At 46.2% G+C, this 18,470-nt stretch overlaps 1 protein-coding gene and 1 non-coding gene across 2 annotated transcripts in view; one reads left to right on the top strand and one right to left on the bottom strand.

The window, feature by feature from the left end:
* FRMPD1 (FERM and PDZ domain containing 1) overlaps positions 1-18,470 on the bottom strand; it is a 64,502-nt gene that overhangs the window by 29,066 nt on the left and 16,966 nt on the right. The window contains exons 3-5 of the mRNA XM_038769889.1: positions 15,681-15,783; positions 14,247-14,292; positions 9,318-9,425 (exon numbers count right to left, since the gene is read on the bottom strand). Of these exons, the coding sequence (XP_038625817.1) occupies positions 9,318-9,425; positions 14,247-14,292; positions 15,681-15,783 (257 nt within the window). The remainder of the gene's footprint in view (positions 1-9,317; positions 9,426-14,246; positions 14,293-15,680; positions 15,784-18,470) is intronic.
* LOC119948562 lies at positions 17,376-17,514 on the top strand. The gene has a single exon (XR_005456950.1). It is a non-coding gene; the product is annotated as a small nucleolar RNA SNORA7 (small nucleolar RNA).

Genomic DNA, 18,470 nt, shown 5'->3' with positions numbered 1-18,470 from the left:
TTGCAAAACCCGCATTAAGGAAAATTCACTCTGTCGAACTCACCCATTTCGATACCGCACGCATGCAAACAAGATGTTTATTCCGGCACTGAATGTTCCCTAGTTCCCTCAACAGCACTCTAGCCAAAAGGCATACTGAAAACACGAGTGATGACAAAACAATGTACTTGTAACCCTGCCCACGTAATTTCTCAATTCCTTCCACCGTTAGTATTCTACTAGTATTGTGGGTTTAAGAATTTAAGGGGTTTAGCATTGCTATTGGAGGGAAGATCAAACCCCTTGGAGTTACTAGCCTATTTATTATATAATAAAATGTCTTCCCCCGCCAGAGTCACACCCAGACCTCCCCGGTGAAACAGCCAGAAGCCAGACTGGAGGAGCTGGGACATCAGTAGGGGAAGGTTTCAACTTCTAGAGAACCACCTGGGGTGGACGGGCTCAGCAGGAATCCTGGCAAGAGCTGGCCCTCCCGGGGGGAGACCAAGGGGCTACCGAGGTGGTCTACCACCTGCCGGTCTGTGGCTCCTTAGAAAAGCATCGTCACTGGGCTGGGTTACTTTGGCTGTAAAGGGTGGGTTTTGTCTATTAAATTCTCAGATACGCACCACGGCATGTGGCAGTCCCCACCCTACTACTTGCTTGGTGCCCGCACTGCCGTGGTAGGACTGAGACGGGCAGAGACGAGGCAGCGTGTGTGGCACGAACAATCAATTTCATATTTTGGTAGCGCGACAATCAATCCCTTCGCCCGGGTTCTCGGTCCGCAAGTCTTCGAGACTCGACTGAGGCTCATCTGTCATTGGTGACGAAAGACTGTATCATCATCATAATATCTCTAGGATACACGTACTGGAAAAATCTAGACCGCAACAGGCCCTCAGGACCTTTTCCTTTGTCTCAAACCTCCAGGCAGTTCCGGGCTTCTAATCTTCCCACTCAAAACCTGTCCTCCCCATGACTTTCCGATTACTGTAGACACCACCACTATCCTCCCTGTTTCCCAAGCCTGTAATATTAATATTATCCTCAAATCATCTCTCTCATTCAACCCATACATTCGGTCTGTCACAAAAAATCCTGCCAGTTCTACCTCACGACATCTCTAGAATCCACCCTTTGCCCTCCATCCAAAGTGCTACAACGCTGATCCGCGCGTTCATCATTTCCCACCTTGATTATTGCATCAGCTTCCTCTCTGAATTCTCTGCATCCTATTTCTCCCCACTGCAGTCCATACTTCACTCTGCTGACCAGATCATTTTTCTGAAAAACCATTCAATCCATACCTCTCCACTCGTCAATAACCTCCAATGGTCGCCCATCCACCTCTGCATTAACTAGAAACTCCTCATCATCAGCTTTAAGACACACAATCAGTCCCCTCCTTTCTACCTTCTCTCGCTCATTTCGTACTACAACCTATCCCACCACACGCCACTCTTCCGACACCAAACTACTCTCTGTACATCGATCTCATCTATCCCAATCCTGACCCCCTTGCCCAAGTTCTCCCTTGGGCCTGGAACTCCCTCTTCCTTGACCCCCCTCTCCGCCTTCAAAACTCTCCTACAATCCCATCTCCTCCAAGAGGCCTTCCAAACTAAGCCCTTCTTCTCCCCTATCTGCCCGCCCCTCGGTGCCAACTATAAACTTGGCTGTACAGCCCTTAAGCACCTTGATACCCCAACCCACAATACTCAGAGAAGCAGCGTGGCTCAGTGGAACAAGCACGGGCTTGGGAGTCAGAGGTCATGGGTTCAAATTCCGGCTCCTCTCTCAATCGTATTTATTGAGCGCTTACTGTGTGCAGAGTACTGTACTAAGCGCTTGGGAAGTACAAGTTGGCAACATATAGAGACGGTCCCTACCCAACAGTGGGCTCACAGTCTAGAAAGGGGAGACAGAGAACAAAACAAAACATATTAACAAAATAAAATAAGTAGAATAAATATGTACAAGTAAAATAAATAGAGTAATAAATACGTACAAACATATATACATATATACAGGTGCTGTGTGTGAGGAAGGAGGTAAGGCTGGGGAGATGGAGAGGAGGAGGAGGGGGAGAGGAAGGAGGGGGCTCAGTCTGGGAAGGCCTCCTGGAGGAGGTGAGCTCTCAGTAGGGCCTTGAAGGGAGGAAGAGAGCTAGCTTGGCGGATGGGCAGAGGGAGGGCATTCCAGGCCCAGGGGATGACGTGGACCGGGGGTCGATGGCGGGACAGGCGAGAACGAGGTACGGTGAGGAGATTAGCGGCAGAGGAGCGGAGGGTGCGGGGTGGACTGTAGAAGGAGAGAAGGGAGGTGAGGTAGGAGCGGGGAGGTGATGGACAGCCTTGAAGCCCAGGGTGAGGAGTTTCTGCCTGATGCGCAGATTGATTGGTAGCCACTGGAGATTTTTGAGGAGGGGAGTAACATGCCCAGAGCGTTTCTGGACAAAGACAATCCAGGCAGCAGCGTGAAGTATGGATTGAAGTGGGGAGAGACAGGAGGATGGGAGATCGGAGAGGAGGCTGATACAGTAATCCAGACGGGATAGGATGAGAGCTTGAATGAGCAGGGTAGCGGTTTGGATGGAGAGGAAAGGGCGGATCTTGGCAATGTTGCGGAGGTGAGACCGGCAGGTTCTGGCAGGTTCTGGTGACGGCTTGGATGTGAGGGGTGAACGAGAGAGCGGAGTTGAAGATGACACCAAGGTTGCGGGCTTGTGTGATGGGAACGATGGTAGTGCCGTCAACAGTGACGCACTTAGCTGTGCGACTTTGGGCAAGTCACCTAACTTCTCTGAGTCTCAGTTCCCTCATCTGTAAAATGGGGATTAAGACTGTGAGCCCCCCATGGGACAACCTGATCACCTTGTATCCTCCCCAGTGCTTAGAACAGTGCTTTGCATGTAGTAAGCGCTTAACAAAAGCCATTATTATTATTGTTATGTGACTATTCTAGTACTCTACAATTTCCCCTATCCCTAATCTATTTTAATGCCTGTCTCTCCCTGAAGATTGTAAGCTCCTTGTAAGGTGGTGTATTGTACTTTCCTTAATGATAATAATAATGGCATTTATTAAGCGCTTACTATGTACAAAGCACAGTTCTAAGCGCTGGGGAGGTTACAAGGTGATCAGGTGGTCCCACAGGGGGCTCACAGTCTTCATCCCCATTTTACAGATGAGGTAACTGAGGCCCAGGGAAGTTAAGTGACATGCCTAAAGTCACACAGCTGACAATTGGTGGAGCTGGAATTTGAACCCATGACCTCTGACTCCAAAGCCTGGGCTCTTTCCCCTGAGCCACGCTGCTTCCCTAATGACTCTGCACTCAGTGAGTTCTCAATCAATACCATCGATTGACTGACTGAATGAATGACTGAAGAGGGCAGAGCAAGTGTTGATAGGGGGTGGGGAGGGCTTCCTTACCTCAACGGTAAATACACTGCCAACAGTGGGCTTTCAGTACAGTGAAAGCCACTTCGCTGGACAACCTGATCACCTTGTAACCTCCCCAGTGCTTAGAACAGTGCTTTGCACATTGTAAGCGCTTAATAAATGCCATTATTATTATTATTATATACAATATAATATATAATATGATTATTATAATCATATATAATTATATAATTATTATTATAATAATAATACTAATTATTATTAGTAGTATCTCTCCCTTAACACCCCTAACAGCAGCAGCATTCTGGAGTCCCACTTACAAGGAGGGGTGACCATAATATTGGCCCCGAGTGAAGGGGCAGGGAAGAGAGGGAAGGGCAACAGACAGGGAGAGATTTAAGGGGAGATGTGCGTCTTTAATCCCCTCCGTTTCCCCGCCCGTTCTTCTAAACAGGGCCTAGGTCAGGTAAATTGTCCTGGGTCCCACACCTTCCTAGGGGCAACCCCGGGGACAGGGCGCCATTTGGATGAGAGGCAGACTATGGCGTGGTCATTTTCCAAGGCCTGCCTGCCCTGCTTGGACACCAGGAAAACCTCAATGGACTGGTGCCCAAGTGGGCCTGGATGTGGGTGGCTCCTTACTTTAGAGCTTGGAGCAAGCAGAAATGACTGCCAGGAAATCTTGGTGTGAGCATTTCAAAGCGGCGGTGGGGGGAAGCGGCAGAGCTTCCACTCTTCAAAGCCCCCCCAACTCTCAACTGTTCAAGCGAGGATATCCCCATAAAGAGTTCCAAGCCAGTCCAACCTTATACTTTTATATCTATATCAGCCAAACCTTTTCGAATGCAATTCAGAAGTACACCTTCCTACTATAAACCTCCACGTTCTTTCCAAAACGTGCCTTACAGTGGCACTTGGACAACCTGTCTCCAATGGCAGTCTGAACTCTGTCAAGAGTTTAGAAATAAATCCTATCAGAGCAAAAGGAAGTTTGAAAGCCTTGGTCTCATCAACAATTTATGCTCTTGAGCTGGGGTTTCAGATTGCCACAACAAGATAGAGCTGTTGGCCTTTTTCCAACTGGAGATCAGTCCAGTAACAGACTTCCTTCAGCACTTTCAAATATATGTTCATTCAATTGTACCATCAATTATTTATTTTGACTACTCAATTTGTACATTTTATATATCTGCTTCCCCAGCTGGAGCGAAAGCTCCCTGTGGGCAAGAAATTTGTCACTTCTTTGTTTTGTACTTCCCAAACACTTAGTACAGTGCACTGCACTGGGTGTTCAATAAATACTAGAACAATTACATGACAGTGGTACATTTTCTGATCGAGACCAGGAGTTAGACTCAGGGTTTAAAGAGGGCCAGGGTTTACCCAAATGCCACACTTCAAGGCCCCAAGTTTGGGTTTTTAGAGAAAACAATTCCAAGCTTCAATCAATCAATCAATGATATTTATTAAGCGATTACTACGCTCAGAGCACTGCACTAAGCACTTGGGAGAGTACACTACAACGGAATTGGCCGACACATTCCCTGCCCACAACGAGCTTACGCTCTAGAGTGGTACAAAATCAGGGAAACCTTCACGCCTTCACTCTGGTTCCATTCTAGGATTTCTAAATTCTCACTTTGAGCACTGGTTACACTTGAGGAGGAGCACGGGGATCAGGACTTTGAGGGGCAGAGCAAAGAGGGAGAGAGAAGAAAAGAAGGGGGAAAAAGGGAAGGAAGAGGGAAAAGGACAACCTTACCTAGGTTGTCACCTGTGACTGCACTTGAAAATATAAAAGCTGCAATTGGGGGAGAACACAAAGAAGCAGTCAACGAAGCTTGGGGGCTGGCTGACAAGAGATCTCGAGAATGTTTGCTCCTTCTTGATCACTCCTCTGAACTTTTAGATCGGGGTGGTCAAACTTTGTGAACTGAAGAGCCGAAAACCCAAAACATAATGTGACTGAGAGGTGCAGATGAAAAGAAATTCCCTTAACTGAAACAGTGAACGGGCATTTCAGGGTGTTGCGGGGGGCGGTTGGGTGAAGGTTGAGCCGTGGCATCGAAGAGAAGCTGCATGTGGCCACCCCTGCTTTAGACCCTGGCCAAGAGATGTCAACTTTTAATTTCTCGGGCATGGGGGTGAACTTGAGGAGGAGCACGGGGATCGGGACTTTGAGGGGCAGAGCAAAGAGGGAGAGAGAAGAAAAGAAGGGGGAAAGAGGGAAGGAAGAGGGAAAAGGAAGGGGGGAAAGATCAGAGAAAGGGGAGAGAAAAGTAGGAGAGGGCGAGAGAAAGGAGGAGGAGTCGGGAGATGAGGCTGCCGCACCGCCTCTTCTTCCTCCGCTGTTTCCTTCTCTGTCTCCTCCTCCCTTGCCAGCCAAGCAGCAGAGGCTCTGATGCCAGTCCAGACTGGACCAGTTGAGCCAGAGACACTGCTGCTGCTTGAGTGGCATTGCCAATTTCCACCCTTTCCTCTCCATCCATACCGCTATCCTGCTCATTCAAGCTCTCATCCTATCCCGTCTGGACTACTGCATCAGCCTTCTCTCTGATCTCCCATCCTCGTGTCTCTCTCCACTTCAATCCATACTTCATGCTGCTGCCCGGATTATCTTTGTCCAGAAACGCTCTGGGCATATTACCCCCCTCCTCAAAACTCTCCAGTGGCTACCAATCAATCTGCGCATCAGGCAGAAACTCCTCACCCTGGGCTTCAAGGCTGTCCATCCCCTCGCCCCCTCCTACCTCACCTCCCTTCTCTCCTTCTCCAGCCCAGCCCGCACCCTCCGCTCCTCTGCCGCTAATCTCCTCACCGTACCTCGTTCTCGCCTGTCCCGCCATCGACCCCCAGCCCACGTCATCCCCCGGGCCTGGAATGCCCTCCCTCTGCCCATCCGCCAAGCTAGCTCTCTTCCTCCCTTCAAGGCCCTGCTGAGAGCTCACCTCCTCCAAGAGGCCTTTCCAGACTGATTCCCTTCCTTCCTCTCCCCCTCGTTCCCCTCTCCATCCCCCCATCTTACCTCCTTCCCTTCCCCACAGCACCTGTATATATGTTTGTACATATTTATTACTCTATTTATTTATTTATTTTACTTGTACATATCTATTCTATTTATTTTATTTTGTTAGTATGTTTGGTTTTGTTCTCTGTCTCCCCCTTTTAGACTGTGAGCCCACTGTTGGGTAGGGACTGTCTCTATATGTTGCCAATTTGTACTTCCCAAGCGCTTAGTACAGTGCTCTGCACATAGTAAGCGCTCAATAAATACAATTGATTGATTGATTGGCGGTTGGTGCTTTGGGATTAGGAAGCAGTGTGTAAACCAGCCCCATGTGCTTGTGCCACCGCAGCGGTTCCAGAACCCTGACATGGCCTCGTCCCCAGACCGTCTCCCAAGGGGTGGGGGGGTGGGGTGTGTGTGTGTGTGTGTGTTGGGGGCGGGGGGTACGGTGGAGGACAGGCGGAAGCGGAAAGCTCATCCTAAGTGCCACCGATCCATATCGATCCTGGGGGTGTCTACAGGGGTGGCGGTGAGGCAAGTGGACTCAAGCACGTTTCCCCTCAATAAAGAAGGAATCATTGGAGGTGCCAACTTGTACTTCCCAAGCGCTTAGTACAGTGCTCTGCACACAGCAAGCGCTCAATAAATACGATTGATTGATTGGTAACGGTAGTGATGGGGCGGGGGACGGGACGACTTTGGCTTGAAAAAAGTAAAACATGACAATTGCCGTGCTGATTCCTTGATCCCTTTCCCTTTCTACTCAATCATAATCATCAACAGAAAACGACTGCCATTTTGATAGGTAAGAAGCATTAATATTATTAAAATTATTATTATTAAAATGATGTTGCCAACTTGTACTTCCCAAGCGCTTGGTACTGTGTGCCCTGCACACAGTAAGCACTCAATACGATTGAATGAATGAATAACTTCCCTTCATATTCTTTTAAAACCTTCAAATTTTGTCCCAAAATGCATTTTGCCAATTCAGTGCAATCAATCTTTCCATAAACTGACAATATAAACTTCTTTGACCAATGACATTTAATATCTTTACTAATCTCAGATTCATACATTCCACTCATTCTTCTGGCCACTCCTGTCCTTGAGAAGGCAGGAATAAAGATAGTCTGAAATACAGAGCTACGGTAGATGCCTGAAATTGGGCAATGACTTTACAGTGATCATACGCCGTCACTCCCAGGGCTTGAGGTCTTCCCGGAGAGTTAGGTACTTGGGAGGCATAATAACAATAACAATAATAATAATAATAATGGCATTTATTAAGCGCTTACTATGTGCAAAGCACTGTTCTAAGCGCTGGGGAGGTAACAATGTGATCAGGTTGACCCACAAGGGGCTCACAGTCAATCCCCATTTTACAGATGAGAGAACGGAGGCACAGAGAAGTTAAGTGACTTGCCCAAAGTCACACAGCTGACAATTGGTGGAGCCCGAATTTGAACCCATGACCACTGACTCCAAAGCCCGGGTTCTCACTCATTTAGGCCAGTAGGATATGCTAGTCCCAAACTGGAATAGAATGCATGCGTGTCTCTCCAGAAGCATCTTACCTTTCTATAAATAGTTATGCTTTGGGTTCAACAAAAACAGGACAATAACACAGTGAGCTATTTTATCTGTAAGTGTGGATGTGTCTGAAAAGAACTAAGAGTGACAACAATCTTTTCCAAACTGTAAAGATCATTCCTTGCCACACTGGTTGTCATATCTGCTATCTACATATCTGCTGTTTTCGATTCTGCCTTTGGGTTTCATGATCTTTCTGAAGTTTTGAAAAGAGCCAGCGCATGTCTGATTGTTGCATGGCCTAACAGTATGAGGTTGTGCTTTTTTTTTGCCTTTAAATGTTTCTTCTACCCTCTTTGCTTTCGGCGTCCCCATTTCAGTAAGCCACATGGCCACTGCTTTGGTATCCTGTTGCCAGTCATTCTTCTCATATGTTCTGCCCAGAAATGTTGCAATAGAACAAACAATGCTTTAATAGTAATCGACTGATTGCATTCCAGGAGCTCACTGTTGGGAAGTCTCTCTTGCACGTTTATGTTAAATACGATAAATTCATGATGCATGTGTCTAGGAAGGACCTAAGCATTGAGGAAAATGGGACTTTGATGATCTGGGAGAAAACATTTCAAGACCTAATATTTCTTGATTGCAAAGTTGAATAAGAAGTCACAGTGGAAATGGCTCAGTACTGTAGAAACTCAGTGATGGATTAAGAATAAATGAGATCCAACTAAACTTCAATTTCCTGTTGAAAATATCACACACTCGAATCAACTTCTCCGCTCACAAAATTTTCTCCTACATCTCTTCCGTCCGCCTCTTTAAACAGGCTTTTTGCTTTTCCCCTCTAACGACCTTCTGATCCTTCTTCCGCTGGATAGATATTTATTTTCTCACTGGCTCACTTATACATTGGGTCCCCTCAACCTTCCAGCTTCTAAATCCAGGGAAACCTGACAATCTAATAAATGAGCTCGTGTTACAATACAAATGCAGCCTCTTACTTAAAAGCTTTAAGGATGACATCCATGACAGGATCCTTTGGAACAACGAACTATATTGAACACATGTCATTGATGGACCAGATGAAAACGAAGTTACCAAAAACTACGGTACAACTCAGTAGTTTATGCTATTAGACTGCTGTGTTTTGTCAACAATGTACACCTGTGAATCGGGAAGTAATTGAAAGTGGGAATACTTTTAACTGAGATCAGAAAAATAACAAAGCTTCTGTTAAATTTTGTCCTGGTCTAGCATTTTTTTTAAAGAATAATGAAATTCATGCAAATCTATAACTGTGTGTCAAAGATCTGTTAGCGCCAGTTATAATTGCAATCCTCTCCCAGAATCCATTTTTGTGACTGCAATAAAGTAGACATGGTACAGACCTGAGAATGTCCATTCACAAGAACCTCTTCAGCAAAATGCACCTTAACGGGATTGATCTTTAGCCTGGCTCGTTTCTCCTCTGTTAGAAAAGAGGACTTAGGAACACCCTGTAAAACAAAATGATGAAATGGCATCTTTAATAGGTTTCTGAAGAACTAAAATAGCAGTTCATATTTTCAATTGTTTTACAAACCCAATTAGTCTCTTAAATGAGAAAAAGCCTTAAGCACCTTCAGTTCGTGATTTAATTAAAACCCACAGAAGAACAAAGATAATTTTGGCTTCAGAAATCTCACCTCAGCATGGGTACTCACTTTATTCAGTCATATTTATCATGTGCTTATTGTGTGCTACTCTCCATCTACACTCACTCCCTTGAACTCATTCGCTCCCACGGCTTCAACCGATACCTAAATCTATATCTCCTTGCTGTTCTCTCTCCCTCCCTCCAGGCTCGCTTCACCTCCTGCCTTCAGGACATCTCTACTTGGATGTCCTCCCGCCACCTAAAACTCAACATGTCCAAGACAGAGCTCCTTATCTTCCCTCCCAAACCCTGTCCTTTCCCTGGCTTTCCCGTCATCATGGACGGCATTACCATCCTTCCCGTCTCACAAGCCCACAACCTTGGTGTTTTCCTTGACTCCGCTCTCTCATTCACCCCACATATCCAATCTGTCACCAAAGCCTGCCGGTCTCACCCTCACAACATCGCCAAGAGCCGCCCTTTCCTCTCCATCCAGACTGCTACCACATTAATACAATCACTCATCATATCCCAATTGGATTACTGCATCAGTATCCTTAATGACCTCCCAACCTCTTGTCTCTCCCCACTTCAGTCTATACTTCATTCTGCTGCCCGGATTATCTTTCTACAGAAACGTCCTGGGCACATCACCCCCTCCTCAAAAATCTCCAGTGGCTGCCTATCAACCTCCGTATCAAGCAGAAACTCCCCACTACTGGCTTCAAAGCTCTCCATCACCTTGCCCCCTCCTACCTCACCTCCCTTCTCTCCTTCTACATCCCAGCCCGTACACTACACTCCTCTGGTGCTAACCTTCTCACTGTGCCTCGTTCTCACCTGTCCCACTGTCGACCCCTAGCCCACATCCTACCTCTGGCCTGGAACGCCCTCCCTCCTCAAATCCGCCAAACAATCACACTTCCCTCCTTCAGAGCCCTACTGAAAGCTCACCTCCTCCCAGAGGCCTTCCCAGACTGACCCCCCCCTTTTCCTTAGCTCCCCCTCCCCATCGCTCCAAATCACTCCCTTTGCTCTACCCCCGTCCCCCCTGACAGCTCTTGTGTATATATGTACATATCTATATTAATGCCTGTTTACTTGGTTTGGTGTGCATATATCTATAATTTTATTTATTTCTATTGATGCTATTGATGCCTGTTTACTTGTTTGATGTCTGTCTCCCCCCTTCTAGACTGTAAGCCCAGTGTGGGCAGGGATTGTCTCTCTTTATTGCTGAATCGTACTTTCCAAGAGCTTAGTACAGTGCTCTGCACATAGAAAGCACTCCATAAATATGATTGAATGAATGCAAAACACTGTACTAAGTGCTTACCATATAATACCAATTCTATTTCAAAGGAACATCTCAGTCTGTCTAGGTACAGAAACTGATGGAGGCTCCGAAGAAGTATGTTTTCCAGTCTCTCTAAAGGAGACTTCAATCAGTCAACCATATTTATTGGGTGCTTATTGTGTGCTGAGCACTGTTCTAAGCACTTGGGAAAATATAATACAATAGAATTGGCAGGTGCGATCCCTGCCCAAAAGGAGCTTATAGTCTACAATGGGGGACAGATGTTAAAATCAATTATGGATAGGGGGAAAAAGTAGAGTGTAAGGATACGTGCCTAAGTGCTGTGGGGCTGGGGTATCAAAATGCTTACGAGGTATACAGCCAAGTGCACAGTCACCCCTGAGGGGAGGGCGGATAGGGGAAATGACGGCTTAGTCAAGGAAGACCTTTGGAAGGAGATGTGATTTTAGGAGGTTTTGAAGGTTGGGTAGAGTGGTGGTCTGTCGGATATGAAGGGAGAGGAAATCCCAGCCTGAGGTAGGATGGGGGCAAGGGGTTGATGGCAGATAGATGAGATCGAGGAGCAGAGAATAGGTTGGTGTAAAAAGAGCAAAGTGTGTGGGCTGGGCTGTAGCAGGAGATCAGTGGAGTAAAGTAGGAAGGGGAGAGCTGGTTGAGTGCCTTAAAGAAAATGGCAGGGAGTTTTTGTTTGACATGGAGGTGGATGGGCAACCATTAGAGATTTCTGCGGAGTTGCCACAAAAGTTTAGTCAATAAAATCTCTTACAACAGTCATTCTAAAGAAGGTAAAATGATGATGATGATGATGGCATTTGTTAAGCACTTACTATGTGCAAAGCACTGTTCTAAGCGCTGGGGGGATACAAGGCGATCAGGTTTTCCCACGTGGGGCTCACAATCTTAATCCCCATTTTACAGATGAGGTAACTGAGGCACAGAGAAGTTAAGTGACTTGCCCAAAGTCACACAGCTGACAAGTGGCGGAGCCGGCATTGGAACCCATGACCTCTGACTCCAAAGCCCGTGCTCTTTCCACTGAGCCACGCTGCTTTTCGGCCACACTGCTTCTTGACACTTGACACTGATTCTTTAATAAACAAAAATACAAAGCAAGAAAGCTTGGGCACATTGCAGAGGGGCTGGAGTCAAAGAGGCATTAAGTTTGCAGTATCAAGTTTGACCTTCTACCAATAGAGTATGCAGATATTGGAAAAATTTTTTTATCAGTGACACCTCTGTGGAATGCTAAACACCAAATGGAAGTTCCAAGACTCTTCAAAGGAAATCCTTTAAAATCTATCAACTCTCTGCAATTCAGTCTGTGAGCAGCTGAGATAACACCAGTGATTGCTGTGCCGAGAATGAAGGAAAGCAATCAAAATTAATACATTCAAAGCTCACATGAAACCTGACCGAGTGAAAAGAGCTCAGAACTGGGAGTCTGGAGACTTGGGTTCTAATCCCAGTTGAGTCACTTGCCCGTTGTGTGACCTTGGGCAAGTCACTTCTCTTTGCCTCAGTTTCCTCATCTGTAAAATGGGGATTAAATACCAGTTCTCCCTCCTCCTCAGACTGTGATATCCATATGGGACAAAGACTGTGAGGATCTTCTCCCCTCCTCTCTCGCAACGTGTAGTGCATTGTAGCCATCCCTTTTTTAACAGCAAAAACTACAGATGTTTCCAAGTGGAATGGGGATTCCATGTCTCCAAAACAGTTCAGCCAAAATGGTTTCCGACCAATATTAAAAATAAAAACAAAAGCAAAATTTTGGCGGGGGGGAAATTTCTCGCTTCCCACCAGTGGGACTTATAATACAAACTTGGAAACAGCTTATAATAATAATTCATAATAATTGTGATATTTGTTAAGCAATTACTATGCGCCAAGAACTGTAATTAGTGCTGGGGTAGATAAAAGCTAATCAGGTCCCACAAGGGGCTCGCAGTTTAAGTAGGAGGGAGAGCAGGAATTGAAGCCTCATTTTGCAGGTGAGGGAACTGAGGAACGAGAGAAGTGATGTTAATACAAAATTCTTGATTTCTTAGGCTGCTAACCTGGGCATCCTGGCCAAATCAAATTATTTTAATACTAACCTAGCCTTACTGTGAATGGTTTGGAAGGGTTTTGGTGACTTCCTGACAGATGAAGTATTGCTTATGGTTGCATCTGGTTTCCATGAGATGCTTGATGGCAGGGATCACGTCTTGTATATTTGTTGTGTGCTCCTCTGTTTAATACAGTGCTCTGCACACAGTAGGTGCTCAATAAATACCAACGAGGTGACTGACATTTGACTAGTCTTTTCGACAGAAGATCCATATGAGAATTCCTTCCTGGAGTGGAACACTACTCTTGACGAGTAGGTAATACTCTAAAACGGAGATCAGAAGCCTATGGCTCTTTTTAGAATCAAAGTGCGGATTTGACACTTCGAGGGTGCCGCGATTAGCTTTGCCTCCGCAGCAAAAAGCTATGCAGGAAGCCGGACAGGGAATGGGGGCCTTTCTTGCCCCTTTGAGACAGAGAGGGGCTGAGGGGAAGCCACAATGGTGGCTCCATGCCTCACCAGATGATAGGGTGAGCTCAAGCTATTCTTGTCCCTCCCTCCCACTGGGCATCACCTGCCTGCAGCAAGCAGCAGTGGCACTGAAGAGAGCCAATGCACTGATAACACCCTCAGGTAAGCTGAGCACCTGGGAGGAAAGTGTCAGAGGGGTGTGAGTTTAGTCACTGTTCTACTGGCATCTATCAGGGGCCTCAAGGCACACCAGGGTTAGAAGCAGCCAAATTAAGTGTCTGTTTGGGCTAAGCAGGAGGTGGGCTCAGTAAGTTCAGTTCTCTCTCTTCCTCCTCTTTCTCTCTGGCAAATGCCAGTCTATCCCAATTCCTCACCCAGCTTCCCCTACTGGAGCTAATGCGGGCAGAGAGTTTTTTCCCCAATTACCACCATGAGCCGGGCAGGGGGGCTGAAATAGCTTTTAGGAGCTGGATGGGAAAGGAAGGTTGGGGGAGAGGGGCAAGGGCTGACTGAAAAGCTGCCCAGGGCATGAGAACATCTTCCCTGGGTGGGTCTGAGCGACAATTCCCCCGTCAGAGCAGCATGAGTCCAGGCCAGTTTCATGTTTCCATTTTTTAAAACAAATACAATACTAACTTAAATTCAATATATAGCCCACTATGACCTCCCTCTTCTCTTCTGACAATCTTACATTTAGGGCTAGTCATTCCCCATCCTGTAGTACTGCATTTTGCCCATTCTTATTCTAATATTGCTCTACTTCCCTGGAGCCTCAGGGAAGAAAAGAATAATACAGAAAGAATAGGATATAAGTAATAGTAAGAAGAGTAATATAGAATTACCGAGGTGCATCGAAGAAGAGTGATCAAGAGAGATTCTTCAGATTCCCTGGAAAAGAGACAAAGACATTTAGTCGATTCAGGTGAAAAAAAATGGCGTGGCTCCTGAAAGAGGGCCCAAAATGATTGTTTTAAAAGGCGAGGTTTATAATTGTCCCCCCTTTCCTATGTGTCTTTCCAGAATTGAGGAGAACATAGCACCTATGGACCGAAGGAAAGCTTTCAGTGGCTGCTCCTCTGACATATAATACCTCTGGGCTATTACGGATCCAAACTCTGTTCTCCACAGTGCTCTACAGGGATAATGTAGGCTTCAGGCAATGAGCAAAGGGCTAAATCATTCAAACTTGAGTTCTGAACTGCTTTGTGATAGTCTTTCTGCGAAAAATGGTTTTATTTGACCATGTTGACTGAACGTTTAGGAAGACGTTTCCCTAAATATACCCATTTCTTCAGTTGTACCCAGTTCAAGGTTCCTCTAAAAGAGGCTTGTCTGTTTTCTAGCCTTAGACAACTAAGAATGAACCAAGTTCTAACGATCTTCATCCCCAAGAGAATAGGTTGGTCCAGCCCAATCTGGAGGCTTTGTAAGGTTGCTCCGTATCCCCATAATGAAAAACCCACACTGGCTTATAGACAACCGAGCCAATAGCAATCTTGAGACTCCAATGTGCGGCTTACTAGTAGATAACAGGGAACAGCTGTCTACACATGCCCAAGATTTAATCAAGTGTTTTTAGGTTTGTAAATCCTATGAGAGAACTCTACCTGGATTTTGATCTAATATACGAAGCACATTTCTAAAGCTTTATTTCTGAAAACCAGAAAGTATTCATTTAGGAGCAGCAGACAATTAATTTGGCCATAAGCAAACATCATCCTTCCACCTCTTTAGAGCATGAAAAATTCAGAGAATACCTTAGTGGTCCCAGGCTGGGCCTTCATTTTTCAATGGGGAATCACTGAGGTATCACAAAGTTACATCAACTGGCAATAAGATTTTTCTTCAAAAGTTGTTCTGACTCAGAAACAGCCGTGAATATCCCTTGGATCCTCAATCTATGCAATGACTCACATGTTCTTTACTGTGAGAAATCATGAGCTTACATAACTCTTGACTAGAAGAGTATTTCTTATCATCAGTTAACTTTTTTAGAAGTTGTCAACCTTAGCTTGCAATTACCATCCCTATCTCTCCTAACCACTCTCGCTTGTCTAAATGGTACTCATATTAACCAAACGAAGAGAACACAGGAATGTGGCCACAGCCAAAAATGCTAATGAAAAACTAACCAAAATGGAAAAGAAGGGAAAGGCAGAGTTTATTCTCTGTCTTTTAGGCCCAGGATGTTTTCTATAAGACCCAGCGTAAATCCTTTGAGGTCTGTACTAATTTACACGACTGGGATAAAGCATCAACAACAACAACTTCAGTACCTTAAAATATCAGCTGCTTGTTCACAGGAAAGGTCTTCCACCGACGCATTGTTCATCCTGAGGATTTGATCACCTGGAAGAAGCTTCCCATCAGCTGTACCTCCTATCAAAGAACAGCATGTGTTACTAGCAAATCTTCCTTTACCAATACCATACAGCATCCTGTCCTTACCTTCCAACATTCCGTACTTCCCACTGTCCCCGAGGTGAGCATATTTTCTGAAGTTTAAAGTGGACCAGAGGTGCCAACTGTCGGTAAATTCACATAACGGTGCCTGCCACAACTGATGCAAAAGTGTAGACGCAGTGGATATTTGAAGTCTGGCGTCGTCGTAGCGATGGGTTTTGAAATATTTCTAAGGACTTTATGAATGCGAGCGATTTTAGCTCATTTAGATGGATTGTCCTTGAATTGGCAGTCCTCCCTGCAGCGGGCACAGCTGCTCCTGTGTTTTTAGCAGCAGGCACAGCTGCAATGGTGGGCACACTTGTGTGAAGTTACGGATGGTTGGCAACTCTTATTACAAGGGGGTGGGAGGAGAAAGCAAGACTTTGATGGGAGTTGATCAGTGGTCCAAGATTAAGGGTTGGGTGGGGGGAGAAAGGCAGGAAAGGGGATATAAAGAGAGAGAACTAAATGGAGAGAGGCAGGTGGGCAGAGTAATAGAGGGGAAGACAGTTGGGGAAAGAAAGTCAAACTCTCAGGGAAAAGACTCCCAGAAGCAGTAGCAGCAGTAGTAATAACTGCAGGAGCAGGAGTAGAAAAGCAGCAGTGGTTAAGAGGAGAGTTCACAGGCCTGCTCCCTGCTTTCCACTGCTGCCACAGTATAGGTAGGACCCAGAAGTGGAAGATGAAGAGAGCCACAGCTGGGGCCATGTTCCTGGAGGTGGCTGACCTTGACTTCCAAAGTCATTTTCTTTGTGGCTTCAATGTTCCTTTGGAAGTTCAGGAGGAAATGGTCTCAAAGCCCCCACAAGAGTGGCAGATGAGCAGCAGGAAAACTGCGCCACCACTATGGCTTTCCCTGAAACTGCCATTTTGAATTCCCGGCTGGGGCCTGGACCAGCTCTCCGGCTCAGGCACAGTTGAAGTCACTGCCACTGTGGCCTGGAGACCTTAATAGGTCTGGCTAGCCAAGTTTGGATAACAGGAGAGTGGTCAAAATGGTAGCTGTAGGAGAGGCCAAAGTCGTGGTGCCATTATCCCGCTGCTCATCTGCCACCACCATACTCTTTCCTAGGCTTCTGAGATCATTTCCTCCTGAACTTCCAAAAGAAGGCTGAAGCCACAAAGGAAATGACTTCAGAAGTCGAGGTCCGGCCAGCCAAGTTTGGATAACGGGACGGCGGTCAAGATTTTGAGCCCAGCCCGTTTAATGCAGGATGTCGGGTCATTCTCACCATCCCGCCTCGCCGTCCACTGACTCACTCTATCCATATTGCCCATCGTTCTTATTAGGCATTGTCCCATACTATGTAATAAACCATGTTTCACTTGCCATGGCATTATGAGGAGACTAACAATGGAATCTGGTTGCAGAGATGTAGGTTGGATGCCAGGGTAACACATAAAAAATGGAACCTGCCGTCCACCTACCTTATGGAGATGTTATGAGAAAAATCAGCACTCTGAGAAGTAGTTTCTCTGAAACAAACTGAGCTGCTAAATTATTTAGTAACATTTACTTTGAAAGTCCCCTCTGAGGGTCGCACCTGGGGAGTTTCCAGTACTCTACCAGTCACGACTGCAGGACAGAGAGTCAAGCAGAGGCCTACCCCATTCCATTCCTAGCTTGGGCAGTGGCTAGTGAGTGGAAGGCAATCTGCTACAAGTCAAAACTCACCCGTGCTGGGCAGCAGCGAAATAGGAAAGAGTCGAGGGTGGAGACTCAAGTTTACCACGCAGAAGGAGGAAATGGTAAACCACTGCTGTATTTTCACCAAGACGACTCTATGAATACGCTACCAAAACGACTGCAGATGGAAGTGGGGTGTTCTGGGAGCAACATGTCTATGGCATTGCCTCGGGTTGGACATGACTCGACAGCATAAGGCAACAACAACTTTGAAAGTAGCTTGCCAACAAGGACCCCAGATTCCAAGCCTGCTGATGTTTTTACCAAGGCAGTCTATCTCTGGCTACACAAAGCCCACTTCCCACACAGCAAAATAAATAAAAATCAACATCCTTTACTCCTGGGCCCCTGGAAACCATGCCTGGCCTCGAGCAAGTGGCTGCACAGTGTACAAAGAGACCTTCCCTCTTTCCACATTTTATACTCGACTCAAGATTCCTGATACCCTTGTAAAAAGAGGGGTCTCAGGCCAGGGCCCACCTTCAAGAACCATCAATCCTTTTAAGGTTTCCATTTGGAGCAAAGACGGTGAAGGTTGGGTCTCAGTGCTGAGCAGCGTGGCTCAGTGGAAAGAGCATGGGCTTTGGAGTCAGAGGTCACGGGATCAAATCCCGGCTCCGCCAACTGTCAGCTGTGTGACTTTGGGCAAGTCACTTCACTTCTCTGTGCCTCAGTTCCCTCATCTGTGAAATGGGGATGAAGACTGTGAGCCCCATGGGGGACAACCTGATCACCTTGTATCCCCCAGCGCTTAGAACAGTGCTTTGCACATAGTAAGCGCTTAACTAATACCATCATCATTATTTATTATTATTATTATTTTCTGGCACCACTCTAGAAAAGTGCAAAGGAGAAGGGAAGAGTTCACCTTATCTATCAAGACACCATGCATTAGTCAAGCCATGGCTAATCCCCTGCAGAAGCGGTCACCTTG

This window comes from Tachyglossus aculeatus, chromosome X4, assembly GCF_015852505.1.
Source record: "Tachyglossus aculeatus isolate mTacAcu1 chromosome X4, mTacAcu1.pri, whole genome shotgun sequence".
Classification (NCBI taxonomy): Eukaryota; Metazoa; Chordata; class Mammalia; order Monotremata; family Tachyglossidae; genus Tachyglossus; species Tachyglossus aculeatus.
Note: the sequence above shows the minus strand (reverse complement) of the source record. Positions and strands in the feature narration are given on the sequence as shown.